Below are 16,346 nucleotides of genomic sequence, written 5' to 3' on the forward strand. Positions count from 1 at the left end.
TAGTGAAAACAGTAGCTGAACTCAATTCATCTAGCAATTCATCAATGGTGGGGATGGGGAAGCGGTCACGGATTGGGGCTGCATTTAAGGCTCTGTAGTCTATGCAAAAACGCCATGTACTGTCTTTTTTCTTTATCAGAATAACTGGGGAGCAGAAAGGGCTAGTGCTTGGTTTGATAATACCTTCGTGAAGCATTGTTTGAATAAGGGTAGAGATGGTGGATTTTTGTGAGTGAGAGTAGCGATATGGTTTAACATTGATGGGTGATGTGTGAGAGAGGAGCAGTATGTGGTGGTCATGGGATTGTGGAGGTGGTAAGCCTCGAGGAATTTGAAAAATGGTGTGATGTTGAAGTAGGATGGATTTTATTGAAAATGGAAGAGAGAATAAAGGAGAGGATGGGGTTTGTATGCTGATTTTTAGAGGGAGGGTGGAATCTGATGGTGTAACAATGGTAAAAGATGGAGGGATGCCATGGCTTTTGTGGAAAGGAGTTGGCAGAACTGATGATATGTAGCTGAGGTTGGTGTGGTGGGTGTGTTGGCTTTTAGAGTGATCTGTTGGTTGAGATGGGTGAAGGCTATGCTGGGGATAGAGAAATCAGTTGTAATTGGGCCTAGAGTGCGCAACCAATCGATCCCTAAAACGACATCCGCTCCTTCTTTGGGAAGGAGGTAAATGTGAAGGTAGCATTTTGGAGAGCGATATTAATTGAGGGACAAATGCCCTGACATGCGATAAAAGCTCCATTTCGAATCATGATGGTAAATAGGGGACTGGGTGAGATGGTTAGATGAAGGTGATGGGCAATGCAGGGCAGTAAAATATTGTGGGAGCTACCGGAGTCTATTAGGACTGTGACTGGAAGGTTGTGGATGAGACCCGTGAATTTGAGGGTTTGTGGTGAGAGGGTGCCGTTTAGAGCATGGGGTGAAAGGTGGAAATGGATCATGTCATTTATACGTGCGAGTTCTAGGGTTTCTTCAGTGGAGGCAGAGGGTCAGTCAGGGTTCTCTAGGAGTAAAAGAGATCTGGAGCTAGAACACTTGTGGCCTGGGTAAAAAATTTCATCACAGTTATAGCATAGACCTAATGCTCTTCTTTCCTGAAGTTGTGCATGTGAGACATTTAATTGGTAGGTTAGGGGCGGGAGGTTATGGGGTACAACAGGGTGATTGAGATTGGTTTGGGTAATCGTGGTTGTTGGAGGAAGGTGTGGGTGGCGTAAGTTGTTGGTGGTGTGGTGCTGAAAATTGGTAAGGTTTGGTGAACAAAAGAGTTTAGGTTTGGAGTCTCTTATTTTGTCTTCGATGAGTTTAGCAAGGCCAATAGCCTGGGAAATGGAGTAGGGATTAAGTATAGCAAGTTCCCTTCGGATTTCGGGATGGAGGCCTGAAGTGAAACAATTCAGAACGGTTTCTGGGGACAAACCCTTGACATAGTTACATATTTTTTCAAAGTGTGCCTGGTATTCTGAAACCGAAGAATGTTGGTGTAGTTTGAATAGTTCAGCTTGGTGGTTGGTATAGGAAGAGAGGCCAAAACGCAACTTTAAGACACGGGTAAAACAGGGCCAATCTGCGAGAAGGTTGTTCTGATGCATCCACTTAAACCAGCTAAGGGCATCCCCTTTCATGTGAAAGGGAACCATGATAATCTTTGGTCTGGGGAAATTTGGTAGAATGTAAAATACTATTCAGCTTGGAATAACCAATCCAAGGGGTTTGGTCCTTCAAAGAAGGCTAGTTGTAGTTTTGGTGGTCGTATGGTGGGCGAAATATGTGGTTGGTCTTGTGTGGACATGTGTGGGGAAAAAGTAGAAGGGAAATTAGGGGAAACTTGGTTCACCAAGGATGTGAGGGTGGTTTGAAGGAACTCTTTATTGGCCTCTATGTTGGTCTGCCTGGTTTCGGTGGTTTCCATTTGTGCTTGTATGGCTGAAAGACGTTCGTGGATGGTAAGGAGAATTTCCTCAAGGTCCTTAGGTTGGCGTGAGAGAGGCATGTGGAGAGCAATGAAAGCACCAATGATAGGTTATGATTATTGTTGCCTACTAAGAGAGATGTTAAACTCTGAATATTCTACTCTAGGTTTAAGAAACTTTTCTCATGTCTTTTATTTACGTTTCTCATCACCTAAACAGGAGATGATGTGGACTGATACAAGTCATTGGGCCCTAAATTTCTATAACCAAAATTAGACATGACAATGCAAATAATCTAGTGGCTTCTTCTTCCCGTGGGGGTGCAAGAAGAAACTGCCTAATCTATTACATAACATAGTCTTTCATTCATGAGGGCTTCTATTACATAACATAGTCTTTCATTCATGAGGGCTTCTTCTTCTGTCTGATGGGCATGCTCTCTTGGAGGCCCAATACTCTAACAGTATTCCTAAGAGCTAACATAAGAGTGCTTCTTCCTGCACCTCCATCCCTTCTTCAGCCACCCCCATAGTAAACTTGATTTACTATTATGCCCCTCAGTAAAATAATATTAAAAATTTAAAACTAAACCTAATTTTACTCCAACCCACTTTGTTTTATCTCTTTGCTTCGTTTCACCAGCAGCAACAGAAGGCGCGGCGACACCCACCCCTCTCATTCACCTCATTTTCTTCAAACGACCAACAAACCCCATCCTCGCGCCCAGCAGCCCCCATCCTCGCCACCATTCACTTCCATTGTAACTCCAAATCATTGTTGAAGCATTGAGCCTCTTCATCCAACACAGAAAAGGTTAGTTCTGGATTTTTTTGTAAAGGAATTGTTTTAAAGCATGCATTGTTTTTGTTCCACATCACAGAGATTTATAATCCGGTAGTGTGTAGTTAGGTTCCGTATTTAATAATCCGATAGTCTTTTTCAATAGTTCCAAATCCGGTAGTCTTTTTTAATAGTTCTGGATTACATAGGTTTTCGGATTAAATAATCCGGTAGTCTTTTTGAATAGTTCCAGATTACATAGATTTTCGGATTAAATAATCCGGTAGTCTTTTTGAATAGTTCTGGATTACACAGGTTTTCAGATTAAATAATCCGGTAGTGTTTAATTAGTTATATAATCCTGTATGTGTTTTTTAATTGTTGGTTAAGGTTTCGGATTAGATAATCCGGTAGTATTAATTTTAGGATTTCAGATTAGTTAATCCGGAAGTGACTTTTTTTTGGAGTTTCACTTATGCAATCCTTTTTAGTTTATTTTGTTTCCAGTTGAAGAACTTTTTTTTAGATTATGTGCCATGGTTCACCTATGACAGATATGGCTAAAACAAGAGGTGGTGGATCTCAAGGTCATGATCGAACAAGACCAACGGCATCCGTCCGTAGAAGAGATCGAGGTGTTGTGGAGGAAAGAATTGGTGATGTTAATATTGATAATGACAATCAACAAGAATTACATGATAATAGGAAAATGGATCAGGGAGAAGGGTTTCCTGGAGGACCTTCTGATATGTCTTTGCTGGTAAATTTTGCTGACCATGTTGCTGTTAAGCTTTGGGATGGTGAGGTAAGAACGAAAAAACCTTCAATTAATTTTTTTTTTGTTAATTATTGTTTAAATTGATTTAATTATATTAAATATATACAAATTTTGTATTAGGATCGGGGAGAACTTAAATTGGTATCCCACAGTAGGAAATTACGTAAATTTGGGATGCCTCATGCTGAGATTGAAGTTCTTATACAAAATTCTGGATTATTTAGTCTCTGCAATATAAGCTATGAGGTGGGGGACAAGGGGTTGATTTCAGCCTTTGTTGAAAGGTGGCATGCTGAGACAAACTCCTTCCACCTTCCCATAGGTGAGATGACCATCACACTTGATGATGTGTCATCTCTTTTACACCTCCCCATTTTGGGTCAATTCCCTACGTATGTGCCCTTAGAGTACAACAGAGCTGCAACTATTTTAACTGAGTTATTAGGGGTGGAGGAGGCTCGTGGTAAGGCTGAGATGAGGCAATGTCGAGGCGTCCATGTACGATTGAGTTGGCTTCGAGATATATATGCGGAATGTTGCGCTCAAGAGGCTTGGGAATGTGCTGCTAGAGCTTACTTGTTGCATGTGGTTGGATGCACTATTTTTGCAGATAAAAGTGCCACATCTGTATCTGTTTCGTACTTGTTGTTATTCAACAATCTTCGTATGTGAGGTGGATACGCATGGGGAGCAACAACACTTACACATCTATATGAGCAGTTGAAGGATGCCTCCTACTTTAACACAAAGCAGTTGGGCAGTTATGTGACACTTGTTCAGGTATGAAACCATACAAATAATTAGCAATCACATGTTACATTCCATAATTTTTTGTATTAAATATTTTATAATTAATATAATGGAATTATGCAGGCATGGATTTATGAGCACTTCTCGGGCATGGGAAGAAGGGATATTAATCCCTCATATGACGAGGTACATCCGCGGGCAGCACGATACATTGTTGCCCATCAGATTTGTGCGGTTGGTGATGTGCGGGTGCAGTTGGATGGGCTCACACACGATGACGTCATCTGGACTCCATATGAGGACCACAGATTGAGCAGGCCATTTGAGACCATTTATTTATTCTCGGGTCACCTACGATTGGGCAGCTTATCACAGAGACATATGCCCGAGCGTGTGTTGCGCCAATTTGGCTACGAGCAGAGCATTCCACCATCACCGATGCCAATTGAGAGTCCTGGTGCACATGTCATTGATCAAAGGTGGTTGCAATTTGATCACCACTTGGTGACAGGTTTGACAGCTGCTTCTAGTCCATCTGCATATGTTCCTGAGTACATGTCTTGGTTCAGGACGGTGTCACACCCATACATTCGCAGAGGTGAGCTTGGAGATCGACCCAGTGTTGTACCACGTCGTCGCCTTCGTAGTACAAATGTTGAGCAGGCAGGTCTCTCGTCTCAAGATGAGCGTGCACATTCGTAAGTTTTTTTTTTTATTGTTATGTGATTAAACAATATATTTGAGAAGTTTAATTTATTTTGAAGTTGGTGCAGGGTATATTTAGGCGCATTGTTAGTATTCTCCAACGCATGATAGATTGTCGTCAGGTCACTGAAGGCACTGCGCATATGAGAGTACAGAGGCAACACTGCATTTAGCCCGAAGCGTGACAGATGAAGGGGCGGTGTACACTAGACGATCACGTAATGTTCGGGGACGTCGTTGATATTTTGTTTACTTACATGATTGTAATAATAATAACTTTGTATGTGTGCAATATGGTTTAATTAATTTATGTTGTAGTGTTTTCTATTTTATTTTTATCTGACATAAACACGAATTCGTTATGAATCGGAAATGAAGTAATAAATTATGAATCAGAAGTTAAGTAATAAATTATGAATAAGAACCCCACATTATAAATTATGTCTACATCAATCGTCTCCAAGGTTCACATATGTCAGACTAATACTAATTAATTGGGTAAAAGATTGCATCCTACCAACGTAATATGATGACCATGACCTTGCCTCTGGGTAACAATGTGTACACCATAAAATGTCAGCGGTAGGTATGGGACAATCATCAACCATTTTTACCTGCACAAAGTGTGAATCATATACATGACCAATACATAGTAATCGGTGTAGACCAACATCGGTAGAGGGTGCAGTATGCAATGGGAAAATAGTAATATTTTGTTTCAAAGACAAACAAACTAAGATAATATTGTATCTGCTTGCTATTAAGTATCCCATATCCGGTATTGTCATCCATTTGTCAACACTAGCCTGCAAAATACAATAATGAAATTAGATAACATACAAGTTCAATTAATCAATGCACATGACTCTTATGAATATACACTTACCACTGACAACTCATCCATTAGTAGGGATCTCTTGATATGTTCTACCCGTTGATGACCACCTAATAATGTTGCGTATTCTTCACGCCACTGAGATATTTCTTTAAATAAATCTATTCTGATAAGTGGCCATGACTCTTCACCCATCCCCAACAAGGAGGCAATAGCACGAAACCCACAATGTCCATCCGCTTTAACATCTATTACATCGAAAATATAAGGGTGACATTTCGGATGAAATTGATTAAGCATGGGAATTGCATTGGTGTTGGTCGTCACCTTTCCCTTAGGAGTCTTCAAAGATGATGAGCTATCATTTACAATATGGATACGATCTACATGCTCAAAATATGAAGGGATGCGTTTTGTAGATCTCTGAAATTTGTTTGTTTGGCTCTTTTGGGATCCTTTTGTCTTGACTACATTAAGTGGTGCACATAATGTTGTCATGTCTGGGTAGGCAATTTCACGCAACTTGTTTTTAATTGTCACTTTGCCACACATGTCAACCTATTTGAACCGGGATAGAATGACATCCCATTCTTGTTGAATTGACAACTCAGATGATGAATCACATTCAGATAAATCTGAAAAGCTTAGTCTCGTCCACATAACATGAACTTCATTAAGAGGAATGACACCCATAGCATATCTGGCTAATTGACAAGCACATGGTAATCCGTGAGTTCGTCTAAGTACACATCCACAACATTCACTATCAAACCCCACATCATTGACCTGATCAAACTCTTCAGCAATGAGAATCAAAGCATGTTTAGATACAAAGCCAACCAACATCTTGTACAACTACACATTGAATGTGTGTCCTATCACATGTAGACTCATTTCAAAGGATGCCTTGATTTCGTTATGTTGAAGTATAATAACATGCTTGATAGCATCCCAACATGAGCACAAGTCTCCCATGCTATTTTGTAATATTCGTTTCAAAGACCAATGAGCTGATTCAACCTTGTATAAGTATAAAACATAAAACAATTAGACGTTATACATGTTCTAAACAAAGTAAAGGCATTGATATACCTGTTTGATGTTGTATTTCCCAAATGCATTAATGAATCTGTCCAACACTTTACAAATTTTTCTTTGTGCGGAATAATCCATGTGTTCTTCACATATTCAACAAGTAATGGCAACGGTGAACAAATAGTTTCAAAACTTTTAACAAACTCATCAAATTGAGCAATATCTGTACAATCAATGATAGTCCTCCATGAATCCATCACAACTTCCCAGGCCTCGACAGAATCAACCAACATTTTACAGTTTGCTTTAACATTCTTATTGATATGAAACCGACAAAGAAGGTTTCTTGCTTTAGGAAACACAATATTGATGGCACTCATCAAAGCAAGATCTCTATCACAAACAATGACTTCAGGCCCCATATGCGATGTCAAAAGTGACCCTTTAAATTTTTGTAGTGCCCATATGAAGTTCTTTTCCTTCTCGCTAGATAAGAATGCAAAACCAGCAGAAAAGGACAAACCTGTACAAGTCACACCAATAATCTCAAGCAAAGGTAGTCGATACTTGTTTGTTTTGTAAGTCGTATCCATCAAGAATACAATGTTAAATGCATTCAAAAGTTTCACAGCATTAGGATGAGTCCAAAAAATATCACTAACAATATTGGAAGACTCATGACACGTACTCCAGTGAAGATAGTTGTCACGGTCTAACAACATCATTAACTGTTGTAATTCAGTTCGTGGTCCTCTAACTGATCTCTTGTATGAGTATCTTGCATTGTATACTTGCTTTATTGTTGTCATATTATCCTCATTATTCTCCTTCAAAGTACGTAGTATGCTACTCGGTTTAACCATGTTTTTAGTCATATCAACAAGCATGGAATGTTCATTCGCTTTTAATTTGTCCGCATATGGATGACCAACTAATGTATCATACAAATCATGATTATGAGTACCACATATTACCTTAAGTACCCAACATTGACCCTTTCCAATAGGTTTACCTCGCAATTTAAAGGGACATTGACATTTTCGAGTACCAGTTACAGTAACCTCCAAACCATCCTTATACTTTCTGTAACTACCCCCCTTTCATAACCTAACAAGACATATGTTTTTCTCCCTTGCTTCCCATTTGCTATGTCAGACCTAATAATGACAATAACAAAACCAAGTCTATAAGCAACCCTACGGACCCATTCAAGTAAGTCTTCTCGCGAAGGAAAAACCTACACAAAGTTATTCCAACAATATTACAAAAGCACTTCTTCAAATTATAAAGCAATAAACATAAATAGAATGAAATTTTATTCACCTCATCTGTTGTAAAATGAGTACCATAATCCTCTTCAACTAATTCATGTTGATGCACAAAATTCATTAATTCTTCCATATATATCATTTCTACTTCATCCGATCTTTTTGTAATCAATCCAACCTCCATGTCCATACTTACACCTTCATTCATAAAACATAAATTTCTATTTTATTCTAATTTACATAAATTCACACAACTATGCAAAATAAAAACAACATTCAATTACCCTTCCAGATAGTGTAATCCATAAGTAAAATAGTACCTTCCAGATTAGATAATCCGTAATGCATTTCTCAACTTCAAAGTGACTTTCGGATTGTTTAATCCATAAGTCAAATTAAAACAGCAAATTGCATTCCGGATTACATAATCCATAAGTCATATTTAAAGTTCTAAAATGACTTCTGAATTACGTAATCCATAGTTCATTTCTTACCGGATTACACAATCCGGAAAAGTGAGTATGTTTGTTCTGGATCCGATTTACCCCCGATTTAACTAATCCGGAACACTTTAATGTTGTCTTACGGATTGTAAAAACATTCCGGATTATAGGGGTGGATAACATGAAGTTCATTGCACGGATTATACAATCCGGTGATCTAGCGAATTAACCCAATCCGGAGAAATAAGTGTTTAAAGCACGAAGACTTACCTACGAACGGAGAATATGAGCCGTGAAGACCATCCACCACAGCAACAGCAACAGCACCACCACCACGGTTACCACCACAAGCACCACTATCACCACCGGCAAGCACCAAGCACCAAACACCAAGCACCAAACACCTTCGTTTTCACTATGCGAAGAAAGGTAAAACAAATTTTCTATTTTTATCTTTTTTTACTGAAGGACAATTTTAGAATTTTAAAAGTGTATGGGGGTGGCTGAAGAAGGGATGGAGGTGCAGGAAGAATCACTCCTAACATAATTTGAATTTCAGTTTTCTTTTTTAAGTTTGCTTTTCATGTTTTTTTTTAAATAAAAAATAATTGGAAAACATTGTTTTCTAAAGTCCTTGGCAAAGTCTTATGTAGCTTCTACACCCAATTCCTTTTCCAAAATTATCTTTTATTTGAACTGAAAATTCAAAGTTTTAAAATTACATTCCAGACAAACAAATTTGAAGTAGATTATTATGTTTGGAAAATAAAATTTTAAAATAGAATTAGAAAATTAAAATTTCATTAAAAAAATGTCAAAATGTAAAAAATACATTGTGAAAAAGAAAATCTAGAAACATATTCTGAAAAAATATTTCTAGAACTCAGAAAAATATTCTGAAAATCCAAATCCAAAAACGTGTTTCACATTGATCAGGTTCAGGTGCAGGAAGTAATTGCCAAGTTCTTAACTATATTTGTAAGAACCTGAACTGGGCCAAGGCTATTAATTTTCTCATTTTTTTTCTTTTTTTCTTTCGGGAGTTTTTCAGTTTGCATGCTCTTTTCTTATCCCTTGTCTCCAATTTCTCTTTCCAATTTTGATTCTCTTTCTCATCTTTTACATAACTATATCATACCATACAGAGAGTAACAAAGTATTCAGTATTTAAATTCGATTGAATTTTGATATTGAGTAAATTCATTTAATTCTAAATGAATAGTTTTTTTAAAATTCAGGTATTATATAAATAATTTTAAACTAATATGTAATTATGATGAAAGTTGAACAAATGTTCATACTATTGGTAAAGAGTATGAAAATAAAGTTTAGAGTTTTTGTGATTTGTTTGAAAAAATGAAAAACCTATTAAGAAAACATATTATTGTACATGCATTTATTGTTTGAAATGTGTTATTTTGTTATTAGATATTTAGATGTTATAATATTGAATTGTATTATAAGTTAATAAACTAAAAAAAATATAGAATTAAAAAAAACATGTATACTTAATTTAAGTAAAAAAAAATCCAAAAATAAAAAAGAGAAACTATTTTTTAAGTAAACGAACATGTATGAAACTTAATGACTTATTATGATAACACAAAACAAAAATTATTACCAATTTCTCAAATACTTTTTAAGAATGATTACTTACCTTTTTTTCTGTAAAAGTTTATGGATAAACCTAGATGTTCCAACAATGTAAATAAAAACATGTGATTTTCTTGTTTTAAGTAAAAGTTTATGAAATAATATTGCTGATGATATAAAAAAAACATATTGATGAAGGGTAAATTAAAATAGAAGTGAATGGTAGCTCAAACTTTAAGCAAAATCAGTGTATGGCATATATATTTTTTTGTCTTCTTCTTGCACCTAATTGAAGCCAAGAAGAAGAAAAACATTCCTAATGCAAGAATATAAGAAATTAGCAAACACCCTATGTATAGATGCCTAATTAAAATTTAATCAAAGTATCATCATAATAGCTTCTTCTCTTTTTTCACAAAAAGTTAATGGTTAACTTGAAGCAAGATTCTTTTCTTCTATACTTCAGTTGAAAAAGTTATAACTAATTCTTCTCTTTAAAATTATAACTAATTTTTCTTTTTAGTATCGGTAAAAACTCGACACTTGACAATAAAGAAATAATAACAGAAAATTTTAACTTGAAAAACTTTTTCAAGTTGAGAAGTAAAAACCACGGAACCTAGTTCAGAAAATATTTTTTCTATGAAAGTAAGATTACAATATTTGTTTCGTTCACCTTGTAAGAATACCACTTAATCTCACCCAAGAAGGGAGGAATACAAAGTATCTTTAGCATCTCACTAAGATTTCTAATCTCACACTATGATGTATATCTATTCTCTTATTTACTCTCTCTATATATTTCCCCCTTGCTTACATTTTTCTTTCTCACGGGTACCCTTTATATAGAGAATGAGATGAATGCTTCTTCATAAAGAGATAATGGATAAAGAATGTTTGTCACATTTTCAAGATACCTTGAAATCACTATCTTCAACATGTTAAGTTGAACTTCAAAGTCTTCACGAGAGATACAATTCCAAGACTTTGGAATGTCCATCATTGAATATACTCAATAGATCAATTACCAATATTCTTTAGTTATGGTCTCCCATTATATTAAGGAGCTATCCCCAACAATTTAAAAAAAAAGTTATTTAAATAAATTTTTTAATTGTTTCTTGCAAAGTGTCGATTTTTATTTATATTTTCTTTTAATTTAATTTATATATATTTTGAACATAATTTTTATATGCAAATATTTAATAAAGTTTAACTTTTTTATCTAGTCATTGACTTACTTATTAATAACACATGTGCATATACATTATGAAATAAAGTTTCTCATATTGGATTAGTGAAATTTTTCCATAGAGTAATTTTAAGAAATTTTCACCCAAATATTATATTTGGCTCCTTTACTTCTTTTAATAGAATATTGTGTGAAATATTTACCTAAATAATATATTGTGTCAAAAAATTATTCAAATAGCATGGTTTATTATAGCAGTTCAGAATTCAGTTTTATTTTAAATTTGATTTTTTATTTATTTAAAAAAGGATAAAAGATAACTGATAATTTTTTAGCTTTTAAAAATAATTATTTAAAAAAATGGTTTGAAAAATAATTTCTTATAAATTTATTTAGAAAAATAATTATATAGTATTTATAATAATTTATAAAAAGATTATTTACAAAAACATATATTTTAAGCAATAATTATTTAAAAAATACGTAAATAAGAAAAATTTGTTAACCAAATTAACATTTATAAATTTGAAATAATTTATTTTTGAAAATTTGGTTTGAAAATTGTATAGAAAAAGGGATTTTTTTAAAATATAGTGGAAAATGTTTTATATAATTTAAATTATTGATTTGGGAATAATAAATATAATTATTAAAATATTTATAAATGTATTAATTATTTTTTAATGTATTAATTATTTTTTAAAATAGTTATTCAAAGAAAAGTAATAGTTTATAATTTTTTTATACAGAACATTATTCCTTAATTTATATATATTTACAATGTTATTCAAAATATTTATTTAAAGATAATATTTTTATTCTAAAATTTTAAAATTATCTTTCTAAACTTGTATTTTTTAAAATGTATATTTTTACAATGTTATTCAAAATATTTATTTAAAAAAAATATTTATTTAAAGATAATATTTTATTATAAAATTTTAAATTTATCTTTCCGTTATTTTTAAATTAAAAAAAATCAAGTTCAGAATGGAAACAAACTCTGAACTCCTACATCAAACAGTACTATTTGGGTAATTATTTAAAATAATATGCTGTTTTGGTAAATATTTAATATAATATTCTATTGGAAGAAATAAATGCTCTGAATGTGTTTTTGGTCAAAAATTCTTAATTTTAACGTGTTTCAATTGTTGAAAAATTAAGTTTTAATACTTCATTACTTTCAATTTTTTTTATAAAATTCTTTTATTTTATACTATAACAACTGAAAAAGATCATATGAATGTAATAAATTTTCAATTAATAAAAAAAGTAAGCAAGTAAAATTTTGTCTATATATTTTTTTATCACATGATTCATCAGTGCTACAGAATTTTTTTTTTGGACTTAATTTATTAAATATTGGTCATTGATAATGAAGTGATACATTATATTACGTGTTAACAAGTGATCTGGTTAATAAATAATAATAAATATTATTTTTAATAACTAATTAAATGAAAAACCTTATGGTTTGTGCGTTTCAGAAGATTAAACCAACACAACAGTTACAGATTAAAAAAACCAATATATCAATTTTTAACTTATTAACTAAGATTAATATAGCATTGATTAACTAATTCACCATTTGGTTTCTCCATTCTATAAGGTGAAAAGTTGTCACATTTTTAACAAGCCATGAATGAGAAGAGCCACCACATATTCTTGTAAATTTTCAAAGTCTCAGGAGCATCCACTCACATATATATAGAGAGAGGCACACACCAACATGCATACATGGACATGCAATTGGTGTTCATGACTATTACATCACCTTAAGACCAATAGTCAAGCACAATGAATCTCCACACCAATCTCAACTTTTTTTCTGTTCTCCTGTTCCTGTTCATTGTCTCTTCTTCCTTTCTTGCATTAGCTAAAGTTGGTATGAATCATTTACAAGTATTGTGATTAACAACACCTTTGATTTTTTCTTTTTCTTTTTCATGTTAGAGAAATTCAGAATGAGAAGGTATCATTGTTGTTATACATCATTTGGCAAAGATAACCTGGGATATTAGTAATATCTTTATCTTTCTGTTCCTCACAGCATCATGTTTTGCCAGTTTTTGTGTTTGTGTTCTGAAAGCTGTTATGTGCACAATCTTTTTATAAGCATTTGTTTCAATAAAACTTAATTTCTCTAGTAGTTGAAGTATGATTTCCCTTGTTTTTCCAAATGAATGCATATGATATATATAACCTGGTTGTTGATTTCTTACTGATTAACTGGAATGAACTTTGTCCTTTGCAGCATTCATAGGACAACATTTGTTTCTCCTATAGTTGATTTTTTTATTCCTTTTGGTTTTCTTTTACCATTGGCTTATAAAATGTGGATTAGAATTAAGGAAGAAACATCAAAAGAAAACGCTTTACATTTACATTTCTTTTATGTTAATGGGCCTTAATAATACTTTTACAACTTTCTGAGAGTCACCACCAAATGACTATTTCTTTTCATTTACATTTTATGAGTTCACATCATAAATAAATATTCTCTTCCCATATTTGTGAAGCTATATACTTTCCCCCCCTAGGATTTTCCCACTTTTTTATGTTATCTTCTGTTACCAATTTTTTTTATTCTCACTCAACTTACTCACCCTTCATTGTTTAAATAGAAAAATACTGAAAGCAGGGAAAGGAACAACCTGTTTACATTTCTTGGAACATTTTTAGTCTTTTCTAATATTGTGGTCCAATTCCTAAAATCAGTGATAAAGAATAACAACTGGAATCCTTAATAATGGCTCATTTTTGTTTATTGAAATTGTCCTTGGCTTCTTCCTTATATGAACAGATGAGGAATATACCTACAAAGAAGAGAGTAGCAAAGGGCCAAAGAATTGGTGGCGTATCAACCCAAAATGGAAAGTGTGTGGGAATGGAAAACTACAATCTCCCATTGATATCCTTGACAAAAGGGTGCAGGAATTTCCTCAATTGGGTAAACTTCAAAAAGATTACCAACCAGCTCCTGCTGTCCTAAAGAATACTGGTCATGCCATCATGGTGAGCCATTAAACCACCACACACACTTGAGTATTGGGATCAGCCTTTACAAAATTGATTTGAGACTAAGTTTGATTTCCAAGTGAAGTGATAGATATTTTAATATTTTGAAGTTTAAATAAGTTTGAGTTTGTCATTATATAATTCATTCTTGTTTTCAATATCTAACAGATATTTCTTTTATAAGTATCTAATAGATTGAATCTTTTAGTCTGAGATCTCTGTTAAGTTAAAATACCTCTCACTGTTTTAGTTTAATACCAACTTATTAACTAGGACAAAGTTTTTCTAGTCACATATAGAAATCCTTGGTGGAGATATGATCAAACTAAAGATAAGGAAGTTACATAATGTTTCATGGTGGCAAACTTCACCTTATAAATCAATTTTATAAGATTGAATTAGACTTAAAATACACTTCTTAATAATACTTATTTATACAAATCAATACTTTCTCAAAACCTGACACATTTGCATGATGAACTAATATTTGTGCTTCATGTTTTGACAGATGCAATGGAATGGGAATGCAGGGCAGCTTAACATAAATGGAACTTACTACAAACTGATTCAATGTCATTGGCACACACCTTCAGAGCACACGTTGAATGGAAGGAAGTGAGTTTGCCCTTTTTCATTTAGCTACTCTGAGTGCCTGATGTAGTGGTGGTGAACCTCTTCAGGATTGCATTGACATGATTCTTCTGTTTGTTTTGTAGGTTTGACTTGGAACTGCATGCAGTCCATCAAAACTCTAAAGGAGAGACTGCTGTTATTGGAATATGGTATAAAATTGGTCGTCCAGATCGCTTGCTTTCAAAGGTTTGCAATTGTTTGTGAATATATTTATACATACATGCTTGTACAGAGTATAGATCACTCATACCTGTGTTATGCAGATGAAATGAATGTGTACAAATATATAAATTAAGTGCACATAGTTCTCTCCCTTTAAATTTTAAGATAACTTTGCCTTATTTGTGATCCTGTTAATATCAAATGGAATTTAATTTGTGCTGGAAATGATTGTGTATTGTGCATGAGTGATTAATCCCAACTTTTGGGCAGCTTCTGAAGGACTTAAAATCACTTGGGGACAAGGACCTAGATTTAGGAGTGATTAACCCAGGAATCATCAAATTTGGAAGCAGAAAGTACTACAGATATGTTGGTTCTCTTACAACTCCACCATGCACTGAAGGTGTTGTTTGGACAATAGTCAAGAAGGTTCTGTACTTTCACATGATTTTTTGTAACTAACTAGTGTAGACTGGTTTGTACTAAACACCCTTTTGTAAACTCATATTGCATGTTTATCACAGGTGAGGACAGTCTCAAGGGAGCAGTTGAGAGCATTGAAAGCAGCTCTTCATCATGTAAGTAACTAAGCACCAACTATAGATTTCTCAAAAGCAAATTCCTAAACCAACTGTTCTTTAATTTAATTAAAATCCACAAATATTTCAAGACTTTTTAACATTCTCATCTAATTATGGATTATCATATACTTAGAAACTGTTGACTTTTTAACAAGGAACAAATGAGCATGCAAGTACCACTACAATCCTTATCTAAGTCACATTTTTTCCATAGGAATATGAGGACAATGCAAGACCTACACAGGAAGTTAATGGAAGAGAAGTTTGGTTATACAGAGCTAAGGAAAATGCAAAGACTACTTAGATATTTGTATGAAGATATGAAGGAATGGAGATGAAGCCTGAAGGATAGATGATGAGAGCAGGGTGAAGCATCTGGAATGATATATATTATCTTTAGAATAAAGTTTTCTTCACACTCTATCAGTAAACTCTACAACTGCTTTTTGAAATAAAATATTATAATTTTTAGGTGTTAAGTGAATGAAAATGGTATCTAAATGTTATAAAATGGTGTAACTCTTTTTTTACCCATTTCAATAAACTAATTCATAAAATCACTTCCTTCTTTTTCTATTTTCAATCACTTAAATAATATTTTTTTTCTTTATTCACTTTAGACAAATAAGGTGTTAAAGAAGAGCA

At 33.6% G+C, this 16,346-nt stretch overlaps 2 protein-coding genes across 2 annotated transcripts; one reads left to right on the forward strand and one right to left on the reverse strand.

Annotated features, from left to right (window-relative positions):
* Window positions 1-5,387: 5,387 nt before the first annotated feature.
* LOC137815966 (uncharacterized) lies at window positions 5,388-11,112 on the reverse strand. The gene is made up of 7 exons (XM_090296655.1): window positions 11,030-11,112; window positions 8,790-8,923; window positions 8,132-8,274; window positions 7,902-8,045; window positions 6,866-7,782; window positions 5,825-6,194; window positions 5,388-5,744 (listed from the first exon to the last, which is right to left on the reverse strand). Exons 1-7 carry the CDS (start codon window positions 11,110-11,112, stop codon window positions 5,388-5,390), a joined length of 2,148 nt encoding a protein of 715 aa, XP_090152781.1.
* A 1,867-nt stretch (window positions 11,113-12,979) lies between these two features.
* Window positions 12,980-16,258, forward strand: LOC137816165 (alpha carbonic anhydrase 4). The gene is made up of 7 exons (XM_068619246.2): window positions 12,980-13,192; window positions 14,111-14,322; window positions 14,834-14,940; window positions 15,042-15,144; window positions 15,391-15,549; window positions 15,645-15,698; window positions 15,916-16,258. The coding sequence occupies exons 1-7, from the start codon at window positions 13,105-13,107 to the stop codon at window positions 16,003-16,005; spliced, it is 813 nt and encodes a 270-aa protein (XP_068475347.1). The 5' UTR covers window positions 12,980-13,104; the 3' UTR covers window positions 16,006-16,258.
* The last annotated feature ends 88 nt before the right edge of the window (window positions 16,259-16,346 follow it).

Source organism: Phaseolus vulgaris, chromosome 1, assembly GCF_051622355.1.
Source record: "Phaseolus vulgaris cultivar YP4 chromosome 1, ASM5162235v1, whole genome shotgun sequence".
Classification (NCBI taxonomy): Eukaryota; Viridiplantae; Streptophyta; class Magnoliopsida; order Fabales; family Fabaceae; genus Phaseolus; species Phaseolus vulgaris.